The 26,435-nt window shown below is 41.1% G+C and overlaps 1 protein-coding gene and 1 long non-coding RNA gene across 2 annotated transcripts in view; one reads left to right on the top strand and one right to left on the bottom strand.

Moving 5' to 3' along the window:
* sqstm1 (sequestosome 1) overlaps positions 1–26,435 on the top strand; it is a 66,374-nt gene that overhangs the window by 34,706 nt on the left and 5,233 nt on the right. The window contains exons 2-6 of the mRNA XM_060837395.1: positions 10,723–11,322; positions 20,389–20,484; positions 22,526–22,740; positions 24,578–24,722; positions 25,288–25,371. Coding sequence (XP_060693378.1) covers positions 11,154–11,322; positions 20,389–20,484; positions 22,526–22,740; positions 24,578–24,722; positions 25,288–25,371 — 709 coding nt within the window. The 5' untranslated portion in view covers positions 10,723–11,153. The remainder of the gene's footprint in view (positions 1–10,722; positions 11,323–20,388; positions 20,485–22,525; positions 22,741–24,577; positions 24,723–25,287; positions 25,372–26,435) is intronic.
* LOC132823483 (uncharacterized) lies at positions 8,038–11,004 on the bottom strand. Its single transcript, XR_009645552.1, has 2 exons — positions 10,767–11,004; positions 8,038–8,882 (listed from the first exon to the last, which is right to left on the bottom strand). It is a non-coding gene; the product is annotated as an uncharacterized LOC132823483 (long non-coding RNA).

Below are 26,435 nucleotides of genomic sequence, written 5' to 3'. Positions count from 1 at the left end.
CTGCCGTAGTTAAGCAGCCATTTTAAGTCAGTGAAGAGACAGGCAAAGGAACCATTTTAAAGTCCCTTTTTCCAGCTACAAAACCTTTTGATCATGAGTCAAAATGCCCAGCATGTGGTAGTAGTGAGCTTGATGCAAAAAGAGACCAAGAAATCCATTAGCCTTATTGTGAAATTGGATGTTTTAAGGTGGCTTTAAGTGGGGAAATGAGCAGTCAGTACTGCTAGAATATTTGAGTACACCTTATGACAGTGAGAACAATCTGTAGTAATGCTGACAAATCAAGCAAAGTGGACAAAGTGTTAAGTACCTTTAAGTGCTAACAGGGTTAGTTAATCTCGAAGCAGCCTCATCAAAAACATGGAAAGAGTTGGCAGTCTTGATTAAAAATGAACACCCTGGTGATCTAAGAAATGGGGAAAAAAACTATATGAGAGATTACAGAATAAACACAGTGAGAGTTCACAGCTAGAAAGTTTCAATGCTAGTTGTGAATGATTCTGCCATTTCACAAATAGTGCCTATTTGCACACTGGAGTGTCTGGGAAGGTAGCTAGCGTTGATACATAAAAGGAAAAAGTCAGACGCAACGCCACTAATTTTGAAAAATGCTAAATACTAAACTATCACAGGGAAATTAAGAATTTATACGTATAGCTGATTTGTGAGCAAGAACAAAGAATTTCTACTCTTTTACTAATTTCCAGTTCTCGGTTGATACTATAAGAGTAAGGTTAAAATAATTCAAGTTAAAAATCACACAACACCAGGTCATGGTCCAAAAGGATTATTTGGAAGTACAAGCTTTCGGAGCACTGCTCTTTCTTCAGGTAGCTGTGGAGCAGGATCATAAGACAGAATTTATAGCAAAAGATCACAGTGTCATGTATGCAACTGATGCAATATTTTGAACAAACCTAGATTGTTGTTAAGTCTTTCATCTTTTAAAATAGGTTGCAGGTTTTGGTTCATTAATATGTAGATCCCAGAACTTCTTTCAAGTCACATTCTCGAGACAACTTAAGGTTTTATTAAAAAAGGGTGACATGTCAGACAACGCATTAAAGGTATGATTAAGAGTCTGTCTGTATACCAATCTTGAGTCAGACTGGTTCTGAAGGAATTTATAAAATTTTACATGAATTGACTGCCTGCAGATTGTGTGTTTTTTGAACAAAATAGAATGTAGCTGTAATTAATTCTGCAAATACAAATTCATCCCATAGACTTATATATGTGTGTGTGTGCGCGCATGCATGCATGTGGGGGAGAGAGAGAGAGAGGGTGTGTGTGGGAGAGAGTGTGAGCATGAGTGCATGTGAAATTGTGTATTTGCATGTGTGCGTTCTTGGTAGAGTGTGTACGTGAGTGTGATCGAGTGCAAACCTGCAACAGGATGTGGTTGTGAGTGTGGGGGTGTATGTGTGTCTGTCTAAGAGTGTGTGTGTGTATGAGAGAGGGTCTGTGTGAGTGTGTGTGTGTGTGTATGTGTGTTTGTGAGAGAGAGTGTACAGTATAATGGGGTCACCTGTAGTGCGACATGAACCCAAGATCCTGGTTGAGGCCATTCTCATGGGTACAGAACTTGAATATCAGCCTCTGCTTGGCCAGTCTGCGTTGTTGCATATCCCAAAGTCCGCCTTGGAGGATGGTCACCCAAAGGTTCGAGGTCGAATGTCCCTGACCGCTGAAGTGTTCCCCGGCTGGGAGGGAACATCCCTGTCTCACTATCATTGTGCAGTGTCCATTCATCCATTATCGTATCTCGTGTTGTGTTATTTTTAACTTTGTCCACCCCATTCCAACACAGGCACCTCCACATCAAAATAATTTAAGTTATAGGAAGTAAAGTAGCATAATATACTTTTAAAATATGATAGGACAACTCAGCCACGCAAAACGCCTGTCCTAAGGCAAATGTGGAGTTGCGGACATTTCTTGTGATCTAGATGCACCTTGGTTCCAGAAGTGCCACTGGCTACATAAATTTGAGCCCTGGATTTCAGAGTTTCAGCACTGACTAGAGCTACTAAGATACATTCCCAAGGCAGAGACCTACATAGTCTTCACCTAGTCTTATCGTGAAGCCAGTTTATATGGCTGGCAGTTCAAATGAAAAAAATTATTACATTGGACCACCTTTAGCATTATATGGTGGCCTTTCATTTGGTAGCATACAATATGTCCATGATGCTTTCTCTCCAAGAATGCAGAGAATCGGAAGATACATATGCAGGAAAATTTGTCAATACTGAAGCATGAATACAATGTATGACAGCCCAGAAAATCCTCTGTCTTTGTCTCATTTTTCAGAAACATTGTCAGATATGATAGAAGACAATCCTGTTCATCTTTTCACTCAGTATGTTTTGCAACAACTCCAGATATAGTCTTAGCAGTCCTGACAGCAACCTCTGAATAGATTTTTGTTGATTCTTCACAGCCTTGGCGTGGGTTCAGTAGATTTTGTTGTTTTCCCAATTAATAACTCATCTCGTTGCCTTAAGTTTGAGAATATAGAGCAGCAATCTCAAGATATCACTAATCTGCTATTTTCTTTGAATGATGGCATTCTTCAACATAATAAAAGCAAATTACTGCGGATGCTGGAATCTGAAACCAAAAGAGAAAATGCTGGATAGTCCCAGCAGATCTGGCAGCATCTGTAAGGTGAGGTAGGAGCTGACAAAGGGTCAGTTAGACTGGAAACATCAGCTCTTTTCTCTCCTTACAGATGCTGCCAGACCTGCTGAGATTGTTCAGCATTTTCTCTTCACATTCTTCAACTTATTTTTATGGAATGCTTTCACCAATCAATGGTCTTTTCACCACCAGATTCTCTATTCGCCAGAAGGAACTGTGAAAGGTAAAGTAATTGGTACCTATCAGGAGGAAGTGGTACCCTCATAATCAGCACCCATCTGTCTTAACCCTGATAAAATAACCCACTGGCCACTTTTCTTTCAGTGCTATAATCTTTGGGAAAATGTTACTAATCCTATCTTCCTCATTGCAGCTTCTAAAAGTACAGAATTTTGACCCAGTGATTGTGAAGGAATAGTAAATATAATTCTGAGTCAGGTTGGTGTGTGGCTTGGAGGGGAGCTTGCAGGTCGTGCTGTACATATCTGCTGCCCTTGTCTTTCTAGATGGTAGATGTCATTGGTTTGAAAGATATTGTCAGAGGAGACTTGGTGAGTTGCTACAGTGAACTTTGTAGATGGTACACATTGCTACCACTATGCATCAGTGGTGAAGAGAGTGAATGGCGGATGAGGTGCCAAAAAAGCAAGGTCTTTTGTCCTGGATGATGTCGAGCCTCTTGAGTGTTGTTGGAGCTGCACTCATCCAGGCAATCTATCCACCACACTCCTGTGCTTTGTAAATTATGGATAGGAATTGGAAACAGGAAATGAGTTACTGGACACAGAATACCCAGCCTCTGGCCTACCCTTATAGTCGCAGTATTTATATATGTATTATTCATTCACTCATGGGATGCTGGCTGGGCCAGTATTTATTATCTATCCCTGGTTGGAATGGGCAATAAATGCTGGAAAGATATGTGCTGTACACATTCAATGTTTCTGATCAACAATGACCCTTATGCTGTTCATAATGGGAGATTCAGTGATGATAATACCATTGAATGATATGGGACAATGGATACATTTTTTGTTCTTGGAGATTTTCATTGCCTGGCATTTGTATGTTATGCATATTACTTACCATTTATCAGCCCATGCCCTGATAGCCATTTGAGTGTTACTTAAGCAGGTTGTTTCTTAGAGAAGTGAGGGATCTTGAGGTTGGTTAGCTTTGCAATTGGTTGTACAGCAGGGTTGTAATGCAGAGTGATATTAACAGAGTGGGTTCCAGCTGAGGTCATGTTTTCTCAAGCACGTCCCTTGCATGAGGCGTAATGACCCTTGGGTTAAACTCACCACCAGGTTATCTCACTCTCTAAAGATATAACAGCTCTGAGGTCCTCTGGGACAAATGGCGACTTTACGTCTTTACAAGTGCCATTTGCAATCAACAGCAATGAATCTAATGGTCGTTATTAGGTTTCCAATTGGAAAATCCCTGAAATAAGAAAATGGCAAACTATTTGGATCGTGATAATGTAACCCGATAAGAGTCAGGAAAATATAAAGAGCAGAAAAAAATCATAAAAATTGCATGTCCTTAAAAGATCAACTCTTAACTACTTTCTTTGAAATAAATGCTGTATAATGCTGAAGTGTATTTTTATGAAGACATTTTCTAGAACTTTCCAGTCTTTTCTCAAGTATTTCTTTTAGTTAATATATTCACTGAAATGTCAAAAGTGACGTTACGCACTAATAAACAAAATGGACTTGAGTCACATGTTTGTGTGACTTAGTGTCAGGTGATACAATAGCTGTCTTGGAAAGGATGACGTGTTGGGGATCTATCGGGGGGACTCGGGCTCTGGGTTACTTTTTTTCTGAATCATTACTGAGAGGTTGAATTGCTGAATCACAGCAGGCCCAGTTTTCATTGATATTTACTTGCAATATCACTGCCTCTAATTTATTTCTTATAACAACTTGATAAACACTACGAGCAAAAGATTATTTTGCATCTATTTGAGTGATCAAAGCTTTCAGTTTCCTTCAAAAGTACTTGTTCCAGTGCTTAGGGACCTGGAGTACTGAGGTGGTGAAAGGCTCAAGTTCTTCCTCAGGAAAATTGAAAGTGTATTGTGTTGTTACAGGTTGTGATTTATGCCTTAATTGTAAAATAGAAAAAAAAATTAGTACCAGTGTAACTTCCAAGAAAGCTTTGTACTTTCTTGCAAACATGAGAATTGTTACAGAAGAATTAACAAGAGTTTTTAAAACATTCTGCAGTGAACATTACCCTTCAACACAGAGAGGTTTCTAAATCATCTACTTCAACCAACAAACACGTAAGCTGTGTTTATTTTGTATAGTTACAATAATGATGAAACTCAGTGTAAATCAATAATTGGCAACTGGACCGTGTAGTCAGATGATTAAACCAGAACTGGAGAGGGAATATCCTCTGTTAAGAAACATAAGTTCTTAGAACTCTCTTGTGTCTTGAACGTTTGTGTCGCATGAATAAAATACTAATTTACCAAACCCAAGACTTTAATCTCCTGGGGTCAGCTGACTGTCACCAGATTTCTCTCACTTTGTGTGTGTTTGTAACTTGCAAACATGTTATTTCTCTGGCTGTACCGAAAGCACTGGCATCCTCTGGGTGTCGGACTTTATTACAGAAGGTAGAACCAAAGGATTGCCACAACATATCAATATTTTCAGTTGATCTACCACACATTTCAGCTTAAAAATCACTGATCTATGGCAAGCAATTATAAATTAACATGGTGTTTTAGAAACATGTAAAGACTAAGTACCCCACAACTGCACAACCTCCAACTATAGAGCATCAAATTAGATCATAACTAAGAATCAGGATTACAATATTTTGTCATGAGGCTGTCTTCAGCTTAGTTCCCTTGTCGTACCATGTGCTGACCAAGATAGTTTGCATCATTGCCATCCTATTTGACCCTGACCCAGTTCCTTCCCCATTTCCTTGCCACCTACTTCCACTTCCATAATATTACCATCTCCCCACACCTATGCCTCAGCCTATCTGCTGCTGAAACCGTCACCCATGCTTCTTAACTTCAGACTCCACTATTGTCTCCTGTCTGACAATACATTGCTAATTCAAACATCATGCCAGAAATTTTGAAGCCCATGTCCTAACTCTCACTAAGTCTCATTCACCCATCATCCCAAAACTCACGTTAGTCCCCTTTCTGGAAATACCTCAATTCTAAATTGCTCATCCTTTTGTTCAATTCCCTCCTTGGTCTCATCACACTCTCTCAGTTTAATCTCATCCAAACCAACAATCCTTTGTGGAATTTTGGCTTCTTCTGTATCTGCAGAGGCCTTCTTTTCATCAATGGCAGACTTGCCTTCTGCAGCTTAGGCCATCAGCATGAAAATTTCCCTGTTAAACTCCTTTGCTTCTCCAATTCCCCTCTTTCTGATTGTAGGTTTGCTCGCTGAGCTGGAAGGTTCATTTCCAGATGTTTCATCACCCTACTTGGTAATATCTTCAGTGGGCCTCCGGGCGAAGCACTGCTGATAATTCCTGCTTTCTATTTAGTGGCTAGACAGAAACTACACAGAGGAAAATCATCTGTACCATGTATTAAAAAAGAATGGATACACAATGAACACAGTCCACTGGTTTCTCAGCAGCAAAACATGCCCAGAAACCCTGACCATTCTCCCCTAAATCAAAGACACCATGGAAATGACTGCCAGACTACTCAGACCCCTTGGCATCATGGGTTGCCCACAAACCCACCAACGCACTAAAACAGCAGCTAATAAACTTGAATGACCCTACACAGACAACAAGGAAAACTAATGTCATTCACAAAATACCATGCAAGAACTGTACCAAACACTACATTGGAAAACAGGCAGAAAACTAGCCACCAGGATATGTGAACATCAACTAGCCACAAAAACACATGACCCACTCTTACTAGTATCCTTATGTACAGATAAGAAAGGATACCACTTCGACTGGGACAACATATCCATCTTAGGACAAGCCAAACATAGACATGCATGAGAATTCCTAGAAGCATGGCATTCCAGCGGGAACTCTATCAACAAGCACATCGAGTTAGACCCCATCCATCACTGCCTCCTGAGAAAACGAACAGGAAATTACATCACCGGAAATGACATCACCAACCCATCGAACCCCAAACATATAAACAGAAAGCAGGAATTATCAGCAGTGCTTCACCCGGAGGCCCACTGAAGATGTTACCTAGTCGGGTGACAAAATGTCTGGAAATGAACCTTGCAGCTCAGTGAAGAAATCTACATCCTGAATCTCAACCTGACCTACAAATCTCCTCAAAAATCCCCTCTCTAACATTCTTGAAACTTTTTGTCACCTGTCCTCATGCTTTCTAATTTGGCTTGGAGTTGGCTTTTGCTCTGCAGTGCACCTTTGAAGTGCAAGGAATATTTTACTGATTAAAGGAACAATTTGAAGACTTCTGTTGCTCTTGGGGTCTTCTTACTCCTTTTTTTTTAGATTAGATTAGACTTACAGTGTGGAAACAGGCCCTTCGGCTCAACAAGTCCACACCGACCCGCCGAAGCGCAACCCACCCATACTCCTCTCTTTCTATTCTTCTCCTTCCCCTTATTCCTAAGACATACTTCTTTGACCAAGCTATTATGTTATCTGCTGTAATATCTTATTACGTGGCTGTATCATATTTTGTTTTGCAGTGCCTCGGTGAAGTGCTTTGGGATATTTTATTTTGTTAAAGGCACTGTGTAAATACAAGTTGTTTTTCTCTCCTTCCCACTATTCAGTGAGACCATGATTGATATCTACTTGATCTGCTGCCTGCTTTGTGGTACACCTCAGTCAGTCTGAAAGAGTGAAGCCAAGCTTTCAGTCATTGTCATTGAATTCTCCACCCTGTCCTCAAGCTGACCACACTGCCTTGCATTGTTCTAATAAATGTCATTCTAACAATACCCCCTGAGATATTTTATAGCCTTCTGAGGTCAACATTGAGTTCAACCATTTCAGACTAAAAATGCTGCCCCACATTGTGTCTTTTCTCTTTACAATTTTAGTTTTAAATTATTTTTCTCTTTCTTGCGCTTTGTCATCCATACTCCACAACAACACCCTGCTCCCCCATGCATTATTGCTCATTATCTTTGTTTTTCTCTCTCCAAAAATTCTATCTGATCAGCTGAGTATTTCCATATTTGCTGTTTTCAATTTCTGATTTTCAGCATCAAGATGATATGGTTAAATCCAAACGAAAAAAAGAATCTGTGTTTCTGTAGTGCCTTTCACAACCTCAAAAGGTTCTAATGAACTTCGCAATCAGTGAGTGTATGTAAAATGTAGTAATTGTTCCAGTGATTTTTGTTTGAGATACATATTGGCCCAGAACACCAGGAAAGAACTCCACTGTTCTTTAGAGACAGATTGGTTTTTAATGTCTCATTCAAAAAATAGCACCTCTGACAGTGTGGAACCCCTTTATGATTACATCAACTTTTTGTCCTCAAGGCTCTGGAGTGGAACTTGAACCCACCATGTTCTGATTCAGCAGAAAGATGCTGTCCTCATTCCTGAAGCCTCATTCCAGATGAAGGACTTTTGCCTGAAACATCAGTCTCCTGCTCCTTGGATGCTGCTTGACCAGCTGTGCTTTTCCAGCACCATACTCTCGAGAAAGATGCTATCCATTGAGGCTCCCTGGACACAGTCAGGCCTCTGTTGTAGAGTTCCTCTACTGAAACCTGAGCCAGTCAAGTCTCCAATATTCCACATAATTCATGGGTCAGCCTAACCAATCATAAGGTCTGGTTGCGTCTGTGGCGAGAGAAGCAGGGTGAAAACTTTGATGTAATATGACTTAATCTCTGAGGAAGTCATTGAACTCTATGTTAAATCTGTTCTTTTTCCACAGACTCAATGGTGAGTTTCTCTAGCATTTTCTGTTTTTATTTTAGACTTGCAGCATCCACAGTATTTTGTTTTTATAACTCATCGTAAAATGGTACATAAGCATAGTCCATATAACTATGGACAAGCAGCCGAGAAATAGCTATTAAGGGGAAATTTGAATTCAATAGATTTGGTTATTTGAGGGCTTTCACCAGAAAAACAAATATCTTGAAAGGCTCTCTACCCTATTTACAGAAAGAAACCAGCCTGGTCTGTAAATGTGTCTGTTATAGCACCTTCTGCTTGGCTCTTCATGTCCCCACGAGGGATAGGGTAATAATTGCTGCCAGAATATTCTCTGCATCCTGTAAACAAAAAGAAAAGCAATGAAGGATCTCCTGTGGCTTTTAATGATGCTGGGGGTGTAAATGCAGAGATCTATATTTTCTGAAGTTCACCAAAGCAGTAGAAGCATGCAAACATAGGCATGACAGTGAGTTACACAATGGTGAATATAAAAGATGAAAGCAGGACCAACAACCCAAGAAATTCACTCTGCTATTTGTTGAGATTATATCAGCTTTCCTGCCCTACCTTCCTATTCCTTGATTCCATGTTGTCCACAAAAATAACTATAAATGTGCATCTTGGATTACTCAATGTCAGAGAATTCACAGCCTGCCAGGGTAGAGAATTCTTAAGATTCACAACCCTACAAGTGTAGATATTTCTCTTTATCTCTGATCTATGTGGACAACTTCTTATCGTGAGACCTTGTTCTAGGATAGGTTTGCAGCCAGGCAAATAGGATCTTACTATCTATCTGTCAAAATCAGCAAAATTTTTATTTTTTCAATTGTCACTTCAAATTCTTCGAAACTCAAATTCTTTCTAAAATTCTAAAATATATATGGAAATCCAAATCTGAACACATTACTCAAAATACAATATTCAACTAGCAGTAGACAGCAGAGTTGCCAAGTGTGGAAACCCAATAAGCTAACCCATCACATCATCCAGGGAATGTTCTTTGTTTAAAATTACCAAATGTCTGATCATGTGCCCTCGCAAAGAGAAGACAGTGACATGCTGATAGCCAACCACTTGCCCTTTCGACTGAAAGCCCCTCTCAATGACCTCTCATCAATCCAAAGTCTCTGTTGGTGTTCCACTAGCCACCATTTCTAGTGGTACTGATGGGTCAATGGAGAAATGTTGGTTTGCAGCCAGTTCTGGGATGGTGGAATCAATGCCTCAGGCTGTCTGATATCCCTGGGAAGGATGAGTGCTTGCTAGTTAAGTGCTTGATGGGCATTTAATTCTGGTGCAGCATCCCCCAACCTAGGCAAGGGCCAGCCAGCAAGCAGACTGCCCTTTCCAACAGGAAATTTTCTCAGTGTGAGTTTGGAGAAGGTTGCACCGATGGAATAAATACATGGGCAGGTATGGATGTGGATTTCACATTTCACCCTCATTTTCTTTCTCAAGGGTAATAATTTTAACTTCTCCAATCTATCCTTATAACTGAAGTTCTTCATCACTGGAACTATTTTCATGCTTTTATGTCAGTCTTAAAGTGCAACACTGAGAACTGGAAATAATACTCCAGATGAGGCCAAACTAGTGTTTTACACAAGTTCAATAACGTATGCTTTGGCAGCCTCTCAACTTCTGTGATGTTCAGTCACAAACCCCCAGGTCCCTTTGCTTCCATCAGTCCCTTTTGTATAGCACTCCTTAGTTTATGTTGCCTTTCCATTGACTACCAAAATGAATCACTCCTTAAAACGTATAACTTAATCTGCCAGCAGCCCTCCCACCCCATCAACTTGTCAATGCTTTTTTGAAGTTCTACATCGTTCTCCTGACACTTTACAATGATTCCAAATTTCGTATAATCGGCAAATTTTGAAAATTGTGACATGTGTAAAGCAGCAACACTAAGGTTCCGAACATTGAGCCCTCCTTCAGTCCCAAATAACATCCATTAGCCACCACGTTTCATGTACCTTATTTCTTTCTCACTCATCTACTTTTTGTGGTTCTAAATTCTCATTACTAAACACGTTTCTCTCGAATACCATATTTAGATTTTAGGACTATTTAAAATCTTCGCCCAGCATCTCCCCACAAAGGGGAAAATTTCTCCCTCCAACTCATTCTTGGCTGTTGACTGTGTATTTTTTTTTAATTTCTGCAAAATAGACTAACAGCGACCACTTCGAAACAAGTCGAGAAGTAAATATTACTGTGCGCGGAACAGATCTCCGTGGTGATAGGATGGCCTGAAGGAAAGGCGAAGTCTCCTGTACAAGTCAGCGCTCGCCAATTCCCCGTCGATGCTCGCAGTCCCCCTTTAGGAATTAGAGGTACGGGTGGAGCACTCCTCGGAGGAAAAGCACGGAAGAGAAGGCTCGGCGTTTTGCTGAGTAACAGCTGGTGTGCGAGGGGCGGGGAGTGTGTCTATATAAGACCGGCACGCAGCATTCGCTTACCCATCGCCTTGAGTAGCGAGAAGAGGAAACTTTCGACATTGTGTATCAGTTTCTTGCTGCGACATCCGACACAAAAGTAGCGAGTCTATTCTCTCTCTCTGCCGCTAGTCTGTCGCACGCCGCCCCATCGATTTCCGAGCCATGGCTTTTAACGTGAAGGCTTACCTGCTGGGGAAAGATGAAGTAAACCGGGAGATCCGCCGCTTCACCGTCGACCATGATGTCTCCACCAGCTTCGAGTATCTCTACAAGAAGGTGGCCGGCATCTTCCAGTCTCTCCGCTCCGAGAACTTTCAGATGTATTACAAAGGTAACTACTCCCTGACCCTTGCCCCACTCCTGGGGAGACTTGGAACTAAGTTTTGTGTCGCCAAACTTTGTTTCCGTTTTGAGTCCCTTCCAAAACGTATGAGTTAACTTGTATCTAAATGACACTTTAATGTGGTGGTGGTCAGTAAATCTTGCGATTCTGCGGTAATTTATTTTAGCTGGTTGTGTGGTTGATATTTGCCACCGCTCGCTAAATGTCTTCCCTCCCCTGCAGTTCACTTTTTTTGTTTTAAATTAGAATGGATTGAAACTGGGAAAACTGGAGGTTTCTGGCCCAGGTTTTCTCCGTCTCTGATCTAAAACAAAGCGAGCCTTCTTTCGCGTTAGCACATTTTGTTTTTGTTTTCAAAGCCCCGTCTATCGGTCAGCCCTGACTGACACCGGTGTAGAACGCGGAAATCCCCTCAACAGACTTCCAGCAACGCCAGCATCCCCTCCCCTGATAGCCACTTCTCACAGTCTCCCTCTAAGATTGATGTTTGCTGAGAATTTTTGCTGTTGTGTTTGGCACAGCGGAGAAAGGCTTTCTTTTCAGAATGATCGGCAGTGCTGAATATTTCTGACGTTTTCAGTTATTTTATATTGATGCATTTTATACTGTCTGGTTGATATCGTATATTTGATTCATTTTTGACCTTAATGGGATGTGGACGTCACAAGCTAAGGCAGCATTTATTGTTCACCTCTAATCCCTCTTGAGTAGGCGGGAGTGCTCTGCTTTGTTAAACAGCTGCAGACCGTCGCTGGAGTTAGATCCACCACCCTGTTAGGGAGGGACTTCACAGGATTTTGACCGAGTCGCTGGAAAAGACTCGTCAACTTTAAGGGCGTTTAAATGGTCATTGGATAGTTATATGGACGAAAATGGAATAGTGTAAGAGAAGTGGGCTTCAGATTGGTTACACAGGTCGGCATAACATTGAGGGCTGATGGTCCTGTACTGCACTGATATAGCATGGAAACAGACCCTTCGGTCCAACCTGTCCTTGCCAACCAGATATCCCAACCCAATCTAGTCCCACCTGCCAGCACGCTGCCCATATCCCTCCAAACCCTTCCTATACATAGACCCATCCAAATGCCTCTTAAATGTTGCAATTGTACCAGCCTCCACCACTTCCCCAGGCAGCTCATTACATACACGTACCACCCTCTGCATGGAAAAGTTGCCCCTTAGGTCTCTTAAATCTTTCCCCTCTCACCCTAAACCTATGTCCTCTAGTTCTGGACTCCCTGACCCCAGGGAAAAGAATTTGTCTATTTATCCTATCCATGCTCCTCCATAATTTTGTAAACCTCTATAAGGTCACTCCTCAGCCTCTGACGTTCCAGGGAAAACAGCCCCAGCCTGTTCAGCCTCTCCCTGTAGCTCAAATCCTCCAACCCTGGCAAAATCCTTCTAAATCTTTTCTGAACCTTTCAAGTTTCGCAACATCTTTCTGATAGAAAGGAGTCCAGAATTGCACCCAATATTCCAACAGTGGCCTAACCAATGTCCTGGACAGCTGCAGCATGACCTCCCAACTCCTGTACTCAATACTCTGATCAATAAAGGAAAGCACAGCAAATGCCACCTTCACTATCCTATCTACCTGCGACTCCACTTTCAAGGAGTTATGAACCTGCACTCCTAGGTCTCTTTGTTCAGCAACACTCTCTAGGACCTTGTCATTAAGTGTATAAATCCTGTTAAGATTTGCTTTCCCTAAATGCAGCACCTCGCATTTGTCTGAATTAAACTCCATCTGCCACTTCTCAGCCCATTGGCCCATCTGGTCCAGATCCTGTTGTAATCTGAGGTAACCCTCTTCGCTGTCTACCACACCTCCAATTTTGGTGTCATCTGCAAACTTACTAACTGTACCTCTTTTATGCTCATATCCAAATCATTTATGTAAATGACAAAAACTAGAGGACCCAGCACCAATCCTTGTGGCACTGCACTGGTCACAGGCCTCCAGTCTGAAAAGCAACCCTCCACCACCACCCTGTCTTCTATCTTTGAACCAGTTCTGTATCCAAATGGCTAGTTCTCCCTGTATTCAGTGAGATTGAACCTTGCTAATCAGTGTCCCATGGGGAACCATGTTGAACGCCTTGCTGAAGTCCATATAGATCACATCCATTGCTCTGCCCTCATCAATCTTCTTTGTTACTACTTCAAAAAAACTCAATCACGTTTGTAAGACATGATTTCCCACACACACAGCCATGTTGACTATCCCTAATCTGTCCTTGCCTTTCCAAATACATGTACATCCTGTCCCTCAGGATTCCCTCCAACAACTTGCCCACCACTGAGGTCAGGCTCACTGGTCTATCGTTTCCTGGCTTGTCTTTACCACCCTTCTTAAACAGTGGCACCACGTTTGCCAATCCCCAGTCTTTCGGCACCTCACCTGTGACTATCGATGATACTAATATCTCAGCAAGAGGCCCAGCAATCACTTCTCTAGCTTCCCATAGAGTTCTCGGGTACACCTGATCAGGTCCTGGAGATTTATCCACCTTTAACTGTTTCAAGACATCCAACACTTCCTCCTCTGTAATCTGGACGATGCTTCCTGATATCACCTTTGAATGGTCTTGCTTTAATTTATTTTAAAGTTATTTCTCTTATGGCCTCCACCGCAGGAAATGGTTTCTAATATGATGGTCATATGTATTCCTGCTTTATTTTCTATTCATGCAATGTACTCAATGATTCTATGGCCTGGAGAATCTAATTCTACCACCCATTAAGATCAACATAACATTTAGCATCAGAGTTAGGGATGGCATAGAAACGGACCCTTTGGTCTAACTGGTCCATGCTGACCAGATATCGTATATAAGTCTAGTCCCATTTGGCCCATATCCCTTTAAGCCCTTCCTGTTCATATACCCATCCAGATGCTTTTTAAATTTGTAATCATACTAGCCTCCATCAGTTCCTTTGGCAGCTCATTCCATACCCGCCTCCATGTGGAAAACGTTGCCTCTTGGGTCCCTTTTAAATCTTTCCCCTTAAACCCATGGACTCCCCTATCCCAGGGAAAAGACCTGGTCTATTTACCCCATCCATGCCCCTCACGATTTTACAAACTTCTATAAGATCACTCCTCAGCCTCTGACTCTCCAGGGAAATAGTCACAATGTATTCCAGCCCCCAGTGCACACACGCGCACACACACACAGAAAGCCTCCAACACGGCAACATCTTCAAGTCTTTTCTACACCCTTCCATGTTTAACAACATCTTTCCTATTGGAGGGAGACTAGAATTGCACGCAATATTCCAATAGTGGCCTAACCAATGACCTGTACAGCTGCAAAATGACCTCCCAATTTGTATACATTATGCAACTACCAATAAAGACAAGCATACCAAACACCACCTTCACCATCCTATCTTCTTTCACCTCACTTCCCCTTGTATCGTGCTGATTTTTTATTTATGAAATATTTGACCTTTCATTATTATTGTTTCAACCCCATCAAGTTGGGATAAACCTTTATTTTTTTAAAATAAATCTAGTTTTCCCTTTAGCATCTTTCTCTCCAAGGTCAATAATTGTGACATTGCTAATCTCTTCACGTAACTGAAGTGTTTTATCTCGGGTCTCGTTCTGATAAACTTACAATCTCCAAGGCATTGACTTACTGAATTTCTTAGTGTAGTGGATAGAACTGCATACAGTACAAAAATACATAAATGATTACTGTTATTAGAAAATGTTAAGTTGAAATCTCTTAAGGGTAAACTTGGTGTTATTTTTATATAAAGTAAATCCTCTGTCTGTGAAATCACAAATTGTGAATTTGCCTCTCCATGCCAACACAATAATAACAAAAATCAACATCCCCAGGCAAAACTCATCTGTGATTATTTTTATCCATCTTAACCTATTTTACTGAGCTCTGCACTCCTGAATTGCATCATACTCAGGGTCCTCGGTAACTGAACCCTCGCAGATACAGACCAATGACTACTTTCCAGGGCTTTGGCAGTATGTCTGCCTCTCTTTAGTGGGAAGAACATTTCAGTAATTCATAGTTTCTTAGAGCAGGGTATTCTGGAACCCAACAAAAAGCAGATTATACTAGAATTGCTGCTGTGAAATGTGACTGGATTAATTCACCGGATTAATTACAGTAAAAGTACATCTAAGCAGCAGTGATGACAATATGATTGAGTTCCACATTCAGTTTGAAAGGGAGAATAGCTCTAAAAGACATGAATGATGAACTTCCTGAAGTGAACCGGGGTAACAGGATAAATGACAGATCAATAGAGGAGTGGTGATACTCATTTCAAAGGGCAAAAATCTGATAGATGGGGTACAAAATAGAAGATTATAAAGTTTTTCACTTGTTGGCAGGAAAAATAATAAAGCAGTGTATTAGTTACATGGCGAATGACTGACGGACTGCAGAATTAAAATGCAGGGAGATCTAGGTGTTCTTGTGCACGAGTTACAAAATTAGTTGTGCAGGCACAGCAAGAAATTTAAGGTGAATGGGATGTTATCCTTCATTTATAGAGTAAAACGTAAAGTAAGGATATAATGCTTCAAATATACGGAGCATTAAGACCATGTGTCACATAATGTTTGCAGTTTTGGTCTCCTCATGCGAGGAACATCATAAATACATTGGGAACAAATTAGAAGATGTTTACTAGATTGACATCTGGAATCTAAGGAAAGGTTGGAAAGAATGAGTGACTTTCCACTTGAGTTGAGAGTGAGGGATGATTTGATTGAAGTCTAAAGATTTTATACAGACTTTAATAGGACATGGAGAGAATGTTCCCTTCTGTGGCCGAGCGCAGAATTAATAGGCTCGGATTATAAGTTAGGAGTTGTGCTTTTAGGACCGAAATGAGAAGGGCTTTTGTCTGAAAGTTGTGCAAGTCTGAAACATTGTCAAAGAAGATTATTTACATTGAGACTGTCATAGCAGAGAAGGATTTAGGGGTCTTCAAGCAGAAATCACAAATAGCTAGCACAAAAAAATGCAGCAGGTAATAGGGAGGAGAAGTGGAATTTTGGCTTTTATTTCAAAGGGAATAGAGTATAAACATAAATGATGCTCGTCTAAATGAGGCACCAGTTAGATTTGAATACTATGAATAGTTTGGTCACCTTACCATAAATCATACTGACATTGGTATTCCAGAGAAGGTTCTTTGAAGTTGATTCTGCATAAGGAGGGGTTGTCTTGAGGAGAGATTGCGTAGGTTGGGCTTGTATTCATTGGAAGTTTAGAAGAATGAGAGAAGCCTTGATTGAAATGTACAAGATTCTTGGGGGACTTGACAGGATTAATGCAGAATGGTTATCTCCCTTGTGGGAGAGTCTAGAGCCAAAGGGCTTAACCTCGGAATAAAGGGTTGTCCCATAAGGACAAACATGGGGAAGAATTTCTTGAGGGCTGTGGATCTGTGAAATACTGGACTTCTTTAATGTAGAAGGTTGTGAAAGTTGAATTATTATGTGTACTCAAGGCTGAGATTAACAGGTTTTTAATCAGTAAAGGAATCGAGGGCTATGGGGAGGAAAGAGGAATTGAGGATTACCGGAAACACAAACAAATTGCTGAAAAAGCTCTACACTTCTGGCAGCATCTGTGAAGTGAATTCTGAGTTAACGTTGTGGGTTGTCATCAGATCAGCCACCATCTTATTGAACGGCAGAGCATATGGGGCCAATTGCCTACCTTTGTTCACATGTCTCATGCCCTTTTCTGTAAGGTTATGGAGTCAGGGTCACTGACTATATGTAAGGTGGAAGTAGATAGAAGCAATCGCCCAAGTAGAATTTAAGCTATTGGAGTAATTGGGATTGTGGAATTCGAAACAGAAACCAAACCGCTGTGATCATATATTGAATGGCCAAACAGGCTGTAAGGATTGTATATGGCGCTGGAAAAGCACAGCCAGTCAGTCGCAGCCGAGGAGCAGGCACATCAGCATTTCGAGTATATGCTCTTCATCAGGAATGTTGGGGGTGGGGTGGGGGGAGGAGCATAGGTGGGTGTGCAAGGGGACTGAGATATAAACGGAAGGAGTGAGGTTGGGGGCAAGGCATTTGGGAATGCAATAGGAGGATGAAGGTGAGGGGGTTATAGGTGGGAAGGAAGATGGACCGTAGGACAATTCAAGAGGGTTAAGGTGGGTGAAGTCAGCATCGATGTCGTGTGGTTAGAGGGTCCCAAGGTGGAAGATGAGGTGTTCTTCTTCCAGAAGTTGACTGGCTAGGATTTGGCAGTGGAGGAGACCCAAGACTTGCATGTCCTTGGTGGAGTGGGAAGGGGAGTTGAAATGATCAGCTCCAGTGTGGTGGGGTTGTTTAGTGCATGTCCCAGTGATAATGCATATAGGATATGAGCAGGTAGGGAAAGAGTTAAGTTTTGAGTTTCGTGAAACAAGAGGTTCAGTTGAGCATGACTCCGATCAGATAAGAACTTGCAGTTAACAGTGGGGTGCAGGAGGCAAGGTTAATGGCTTAACAAGATGGACAAGCATTTACTATGTACAACCATTTAACAACATTGGAAGTGAGTTTTGAGAACAATATTGGAAGCATTCAGTATGTAAAGTCAGTTAACAAGGATAAGAACATTCATTGTGTAACAGCACATGGCTTAAGTTTTGCTATTGACCCTCGCTGATTGTAACAGTCACCCAATCAATATGTAGCTGCCTTATCTGGATGCTCCTCCCTGTAAATGACTGTATAATTCATTAAGAATCTGCTGTTCAAGAGCAGACCAAGAACTCATGTGTCTGCGTACGTGGGCAATTGTTCTCTCTCCAGGGCACGGAATAAAGATGAAGGAGGTAAAACTATACTGTGTCGGAGTGTTTTGCATCAACTGATACAGAGATAGGGAAATGGGACACTGGAAATGTTCTCTGAAACGTTCCGCAACTCGACACCACCCTCTTGAACTGTCCTACCTGTCCATCTTCCTTCGCACCTATCTGCTCTGACCCATCTCCTTCACCCTCTCGCCTTCATCCACCTATTGCGTTCCTTGCTACCTCCCTCCCCTCCCCAGCCCCATCCCCTTCCCATTTATCCCTTGCTTCCCCGCACCTAACTTCATCAGGAATGATGGGACCTTATGCCTGAAACATCGACTCTCCTGTTCCTCGGATACTGCCTGACTGGCTGTGCTTTTCCAGTGCCACACTTTTTCACTCTGATCTCTTGCATCTGCAGTCCCCACTTTTTCTCTAAGGACTGAATGACCTATTTCTATTTCTAATTTGTATGGTGCTGCTCCTTTCAGATGTAAGTCTTTATCAGTTGGTGGTATTCTATCAATTAAGGCCTGTTTAAATTCTATTTCATGATCTGAACAAATAAATGGTGGTGACACTTGATGTATTGCTGTAGGGAGTGCTGTAGGATAAGTGTCACTTATCTCAAGAGGGTTGGAATATAAAAGCAGAGATGTGCTACTGAGACTTTATAAAGCTCTGGTTAGCCCCCATTTGGAGTACTGTGTCCAGTTTTGGTCCCCACACCTCAGGAAGGACATACTGGCACTGGAACATGTCCAGCAGAGATTCACACGGATGATCCCTGGAATGGTAGGTCTAACATATGAGGAACGGCTGAGGATCCTGGGATTGTATTCATTGGAGTTTAGAAGATTAAGGGGAGACTTAATAGAGACGTACAAGATAATACATGGCTTGGAAAGGGTGGACGCTAGGAAATTGTTTCCATTAGGCGAGGAGACTAGGACCCGTGGACACAGCCTTAGAATTAGAGGGGGTCAATTCAGAACAGAAATGCGGAGACCTTTCTTCAGCCAGAGGGTGGTGGGCCTGTGGAATTCATTGCCACGGAGTGCAGTGGAGGCCGGGACGCTAAATGTCTTCCATGCAGAGATTGATAGATTCTTGTTGTCTCGAGGAATTAAGGGCTACGGGGAGAACGCTGGTAAGTGGAGTTGAAATGCCCATCAGCCATGATTGAATGGCGGAGTGGACTCGATGGGCCGAATGGCCTTACTTCCACTCCTATGTCTTATGGTCTTACATCATTGCTGTTGCTGCCCTTTAGGATAACTTTTGATAACATTGCTTCCAATTTGGCTGTGGCATACAAGATTCTTTTGACACCACCTCAGCATGAGTTAAGATGGAAGTTTCCCCATGATTTATTAAATGGGGAGGTAGGCTGAAGGGGCCAAATTGCCTCTTCCTAATCCTGTTTATAAAAGGTTGTACTATACTAACTGATCTAATTTGGAAAAGGTGACCGATATTTGCCATGAGATATTTAAACTGTGACATTTGATGTCTACAAGACTCTTTTATTTTAAGATTCAATTTCAGGCATAACGTGCCTGCAAACGACATCAATGAGTCAGATTGGGCTCATTGTCAGGAGGGTTCACAGTGTCCTCAAACTGCAAAATAAACCATTTCTTCTATAGTACAAAAACTTTTCAAGAGTTGGCATTTTCCTAGAGCTCTAGTTATTTTTTTTCCCGAGTGAAGGAATGATGGGTGAATAGTGAGAGTTAGGTGCTGCCTTCTGGCTCCTGGAATCAACCTCCCATACATGAATGCTGAGGATTTACAACCCTCTGAATGAAGGCATTTCTCCTGGGCTCAGTCCTAATCCTGAGACAATAACCCATGGTTCCCAGCCAAGATAAAATAATGGCCTCTGCGTCTACCCTTGTTAAACTGTCTCAGCATATTGTGTTTCAATGAAATTCCTTTTCGTTCACCTAAACGCCACAAAGAATAGACTTTTCAACACAATCTCTCCTCATGGGACAAATGTCTTATCCAGGAATCAATCTTCATTGCACCCCTTCTAAAGCAGGTATATCCTTCATTGGAGGGCAGAACTGTGCACAGTTCTCCATGTAGGCTCTCGCTTAAATCCATATAATTGCGCTGAGTTTCCTCTGCTTTCACTCCCTAGCCGTAAAAGTTAACATTTGCCTTCCTGATTTGTTGGTTTTGTTAAATCTATTTATTAACTTTTAAAGTCTGAGTTGAAACTGCAAGCTGAAAATGTTTTTTATTCCCCAGATGAGGATGGAGACATGATTGCATTCTCCAGTGATGAGGAGCTCATGATGGCTTTGTCCTTCCTTAAGGAGGGGACCTTTTACATCTACATCAAAGGTATGACTACTGGTTGCTCTTTGTTTAAAAAATTAGACTATTAGCTGCATGCCATATTGCCACTGGGTGTAAATGTATGTGCCACAAAGTACAGCGTTTATAGTGAACTGTTTAATCATGGGCAGCACTTGGAATTAGCAAAGGTTTAAATATCTCCTAAAATCAAAGTTGCTTTGTGTTATCATTACCTGTTACACATTGGAATCAGTACTGTAAATGAATCTCATTTCAGAAAATATTGTTAATTGAATACAGCTGTACTTCAAAGCATTTTGGTAAAGCAGCTTGTGGTGTTGTGTAAACAAACTGCTTTCCATTCAGTCATGTAATGTTTAATAAAGCTCTCTCTACTGTAAAGATTGCAAAATTCTATTGAGTGGGATGTCATCACACTTCTCTTTATTGTAAACTAATTTAGACAATGGACAACCTAAAACAATTTTCCAACCCCTTTCCCCTTGTCAATTCTATAAGTAATCATGAATCTAAAGCAGTGCTCCACAAATGTTTTTTTTTGGCCGTTACTCTTATTCAGATTTAGCAACGTTTTGAATGCTTGTACAGGAAGTTGCTTTCTTAATTATCTAATGACCAGCCTTAAATTATGTCTATAATTATTTTATATACTGTTCATGATCTGGTTTTGTTGGAACACAAGCACTTTAAAGTTGGGAGAAATGGGTGACCAGTTCAAGATTTAACAAACGTTAGAGCAACAATACTTTGTTTTGGTCAGCAGCTTCTCCACTAACTCACGTATTCAGCAGTCCCCTTTTTTCCTCAGTTGTCCGTGCCTGTAAAATACAATTTTAATGACAGTCAGACAGCAGCTGACACAATTTATGTGGATTTCCCAGCACTGGGTGGACCTGATGCTCCACTCAGAAAGACGACTGATTCTAATGAGTGCTATTATTTTTTGTTTGCATAGCATGAGGTTCTGTATTGCGACACACTGCAAGTCCAAATGAAATTCTTAATTTTGTTGTTAATAAAGTACTTGGTAAAATTATTTACTAAGTACTGTCTGCAAACCCTGGAAACCAATGTTGTACAGCATGAGTAGAAAAATTGTTTTTTGGAATATGGTTATCACTGACAAAATGTACTCCAAGTCACCAAGGCTACACCTGCAACCTTGACTTCTAGAAGGGCAGGGCTCAGGTACAAGAGAGCATCATTTCCAAATAACCTACTGTCCTAACTTGAAGTATATCAGCTGGTCCTCTAATTTTCATGGATCACGATCCTGGAATTCCCTAATACAGTGGAAATATCAGATTTGGCTCCACACTGATTTCAGCTGTTCAAGGAGCTAATTCACCATTGCCTTCTCCAGCTCATTTGGAATGGCAATAAATACCGACTTTGTCGCAATGTACACACTTCTTGAATGAAATGAGTAAACGAAAATAATGTCTCACATTTATTTTCATATCCCTAAATATCCTGAGAGTGCTGGTGGCTACCACCTTGAAGGATTAGTTTGATATAAATGTATGTCATGTGAAATAACTTCAGTGGCCTGTTTAAAGTCAACCATGTTGGTGTATCAAAGGACTTGCTGATGGGTCCATATTGGATTGGTGTGCCTGGCTTCCTGCCCTTGGGGATGTCAATGAGCCCGTTGGTCTTTTAAGATAGTCTTAATGTTGTCTTCGCCTTTTTACTAGGACCACTGTTCAGATTTCAGATGTCCTGAAACTGAATTCAGATGCTCAGGCTTTGGATTATTTTTCAGGCTAGCCCAGTACAAGTAATATAATTTTTATTAGCAACATTTGATGTAATCAGGGATTTCAGATTTTTGTGAATTGAAAGAGATTTAGTTAATCTTTTTTAAAATCAGGGTTGCTAGCAGATAACAATCAATAAACAAAGGTGCAGTCTGGCTGTTATTAATAAGTCTTTGATTCCAAGTTGATTTGTAAGCATTACGTCATTGCTTGAGCTATATGACTGTGTTCCCAAGGAAATATTTTCTAGACTTTCCTCGCAATGACAAATGTTTCCTTTCTACTCTTAATTTTTACAACCCTAGAAAAGAAGGAGTGCAAACATGGCCAGGATAAAGGAGCTGGGGCGATTCACCCAAACATTGTCTGCGATGCCTGCAATGGCCCTGTGATTGGACCTCGCTACAAGTGCACTGTCTGCCCTGACTATGATCTGTGTGGTGGCTGCAAGGGGAAAGGGTTCCACAATGAACATGAGATGCTGCTCCTGCAGACCCCTCAATTCTTCTTTCCATTCGAGGTGAGACTGTCTGTCTACTCAGGAAATAATTCTGATTCTTTCCAAAAACCAAAACAGCCATTTACCGTCCCTTAGACATAGTATTCCTCAGACTGCAATAAAATCTGAGTGATTTGTTTGAGCTCCTCAAATCTGCTTTTTTAGTTTGACAGCAGAAATTATCACCAATTGCATGCCATGTTTGGAATTTTAAGACAACCTCGTGGCTTCATAATCAATTTTCCTGAACAAAATACATTTTCAGATGTTCTAAAATTGACAAGTTCATATGCTAGGTAAAGGTGTGCTATATCTTTTTGTAAATCACTGGTTAGGGGTGGGGGTGGTGGAGGAATCTTACAAGATAGAGGAAAAGGCTGAAGAATTGAGACTAATTCAATGACTTTCAAAGTGCTGCTGCATCTGTACTGTAGCATCATATGATGGCAAGTATCAGCAATTTGCTTTTTTTTTGGGCTAAATAATGAGTAAATGTGCACATGCTCTTATTCTCTTGGGAGATCCATTCAGATTATTTGTATGGTTTCTAGTGAGAGGATTGTTTGGGCGTGGTAATGTTGACCCTCAACATGACTGTTTGTTTATTTATTAAGCTACCATTGGTGCTGGAGCAGAACCGATTTGTGAAACCAGTTGGCATTGCCACCATAAATGTACTTGAAAGTATATTTCTTATTGGCTAATTTCAAACTACCTTGTCAGTGAGCATTAAAAGTTTGGATCATCTTCACCTTTCCAGTTAAAATAGCATAGTCTGAGGAAAGGAGACTCAAAATCTTTACAAGACAACATCTGTGCTGGCTTACGCCCGTGCTATTCTTTGTCCCAATCTCTTTCCCCTAGCTTTGCAAACTTCTTGTTTTAACAGTTACTGTTGAGTCTGATCTCTCAATTGTTTGGGCACTGCATTCCATATCATTCTAACTCACTGTCTTTGGGAGTGGAGGATAATTTATTTTTATATATAGAGACAATGTAAGAATGAGAAGCGGAAGTAGGTAAGTCAGCCCCTCAAGCCTGCTCCACTTGATCAGAGTTGATCTCATCTTGATTTCAACACCACTTTTCCTCCCTGCTTCCCATAATCTTTCAGCTCACTACTAATTAAAGATTGTGCTGTCTCCTCCAATTTTATTGGATGTCCTAATCTCTACCATAACCTGAGCTAATGAATTTCACAGATTCATGATCCTTAGAGAGAGAGAGAATTTCTCCTCAATTCTTTTTTAAAATCTAATGCCCTTTTATCATATAACTATAACCTGAAATATCCTATATCTACACTGTCAATGCCCTTAGTGATGAATTAGATCTCCCCTAATCTTCTAAATGCTGGAGAGTATAGGCTAAACTGCTCAATCTCTCTTCATAAGACAAGCCCTTCATCACTGGTATCAGTCTAATTAATCTCCTCTGAATTGCATCCAATGCAAACTATATTCTTCCTCTGGTAACAAGAGTAAAACGTTTATATGCAGATCTCTAGGTGCAGTCACACTAATGTTCTGATGCTTTTGCCAATTATTTGAAGTTTGTGTCTTCGGATACCAGCATTTCTACTGGAAGGCCCAGGAAGGTTAGACAACAATGTTCCGAATCTAAGCTATCTGTGAGGAAACTTTTTTTCCCCCTTGGATAATATGTCACTTAACTGCAGTGATTCATGTGCTGCTGTTTCTAATTATGTATAATTGGGTCACATTGCAGTTAGCCCAAAGGCTGGTTTTGTGTTAGTCATCACCCATCAGACAATGCACTGTTGCTCACTTCTTATTTATCCTTTTTTAATAATACTCACACTCACTAACACTTTTGTTCCTTCTCATGTTCCAAGTAGCGGTTTCCCCGAGGGATGTGGCACCACAAGAGAAATGGAGGTCTGTGTCACTGGGCCATGGCACAACAAGAATCCTTTGCTCAGGCTGCAGCTTGCGCTGGGAGACAGCAGTCAGCAGCTGCGAAGACTACTCCAACTGAACAAGGTAGGTTGGTTCTTGTGTCAATTGCCAAGGTGTAGAATTCCAGATAATTAATCTGTTTGTACCTCAGGTACTCTGTCCAGCTATAGCAGAGGTACAGTGCAGATTAGTATGTTTTTTAAGTTACAATGTACTGTAACTGGATTTATCAGGGAGGAAGTGTGTCGATATGGAAAAGCTGGGACTGTCATTGGAACAGAACGAGAGATTTGACAGAGCTGTTCAAAGTTTGATGATTTGAGGAGGTCAGTAACCAGAGGGCATAGTTTCAACACAGTTGGCAACAAAGCTAGAGGAAAAAGAGGAACATTTTGGTTTATTTAACAGAGACCTTTTGAAACAGACTCTCAGTCCCAATGAGATTCTTTCTTCAACTATAGTACTGAATTATTCAGATTTTTTTCATGTCACCCATAAAGGTGTGGGTTAGGGATGGAAAAGTTTTTTTTTTGTGAACTTCTGCTTAAAATTTTTTTTTAAAAAAGTTGCTGAAATAAAGCTGGAGGAGAAACTATGGCATGATGGTGAATGTCTCCTGTGGCTGACCCTATTTGTCTTGCTGCTACAGGTTCTGGGAGTCAGAAACAGGATAAGAATGTGGCCTATCTGAAGAATGTGGGACGAAATGTAGCTGCAATGCTCAGCCCTTTGGGTAAGTTTAGAAACTTCTGATTCTGTCCCCAGTCTCTTGGTTTGAGAACCTTGTGTTTTATGTGTGAATGGACCCTCCCAGCACTGGCTGTGCTCTTAACCCATAGACTCCATGATGAGGGAAGCGATATGTCTTTGTGAGATGTTTGCCACCACTTAATGTGGGAATCTCCACGATAATGCCCGCACCACCACCTTACTATCTTTGGGCATCAGAAACTCTCTCAGCTTGGGAGAACACTGTCTGCAGTCACTGATTATTGTAAGGAGTAGCTCTCCCTTCCTTCCAATAATACTGTGAGGAACCTCCCCTTTTTTTTTAGAGTCAAGTTATCATTTTTTCCCTTTTTTTTTATCACAACCTCCTCTTCTGGCAAATAAAAACACACCATCTTTCTTGGTGGAGGAGCAGGACAATCCTCAAGCATTCCACCTAACATGGGGCTCTAAGTTTGTTAATGGATACTACGTGCCTGAGCATGTAAAAACATCTTTTTACAAATTACTTTTATAATAACATTTAGCATTGAAACAGTCCAATTGGTTGATGCTCAAAACAAATTACCGTCTGCATTTAACCTTATCAATGTGTTATATTTATTTTGCCTTTTCTGGGGATGGGATAACTTTAACTGCATCCATACTATTCATCTCAACCCTTCCCTGTCATAGCAAATTCACCATTCTCTTGGTAAAGCACTTTTTTGGATTAATTGGTAATAAGCTGTGTGTGTGTGTGTGTGTGTGTGTGTGTGTGTGTGTCAGGCATAGGGTAATGGCAATCTGCCACTGACAGCACCAAGGTTAAAAAAAAGCTCAGGACCTGCCTTTGGGCAGAGTTCACATACCTTTCCATAACCGGGTCAGCCTGGTGAAACCTCCATAGAATCAGTTCCCTGATTGGGACTGTTAAACTAGTCCCATCAAAGAGCTGTTGTTGACAGGCAGAAACAACAGAGTGTTCCTCTTTGCTCTGAGGAAGCCAGACCAATGTTAACTAATAGGTGTATGTAAATAAAAGGTGACTTGGTGATGGGATACCAACCTCTGGAGTTATTTCACTTT

This window comes from Hemiscyllium ocellatum, chromosome 16 (assembly GCF_020745735.1).
Source record: "Hemiscyllium ocellatum isolate sHemOce1 chromosome 16, sHemOce1.pat.X.cur, whole genome shotgun sequence".
Classification (NCBI taxonomy): Eukaryota; Metazoa; Chordata; class Chondrichthyes; order Orectolobiformes; family Hemiscylliidae; genus Hemiscyllium; species Hemiscyllium ocellatum.
Note: the sequence above shows the minus strand (reverse complement) of the source record. Positions and strands in the feature narration are given on the sequence as shown.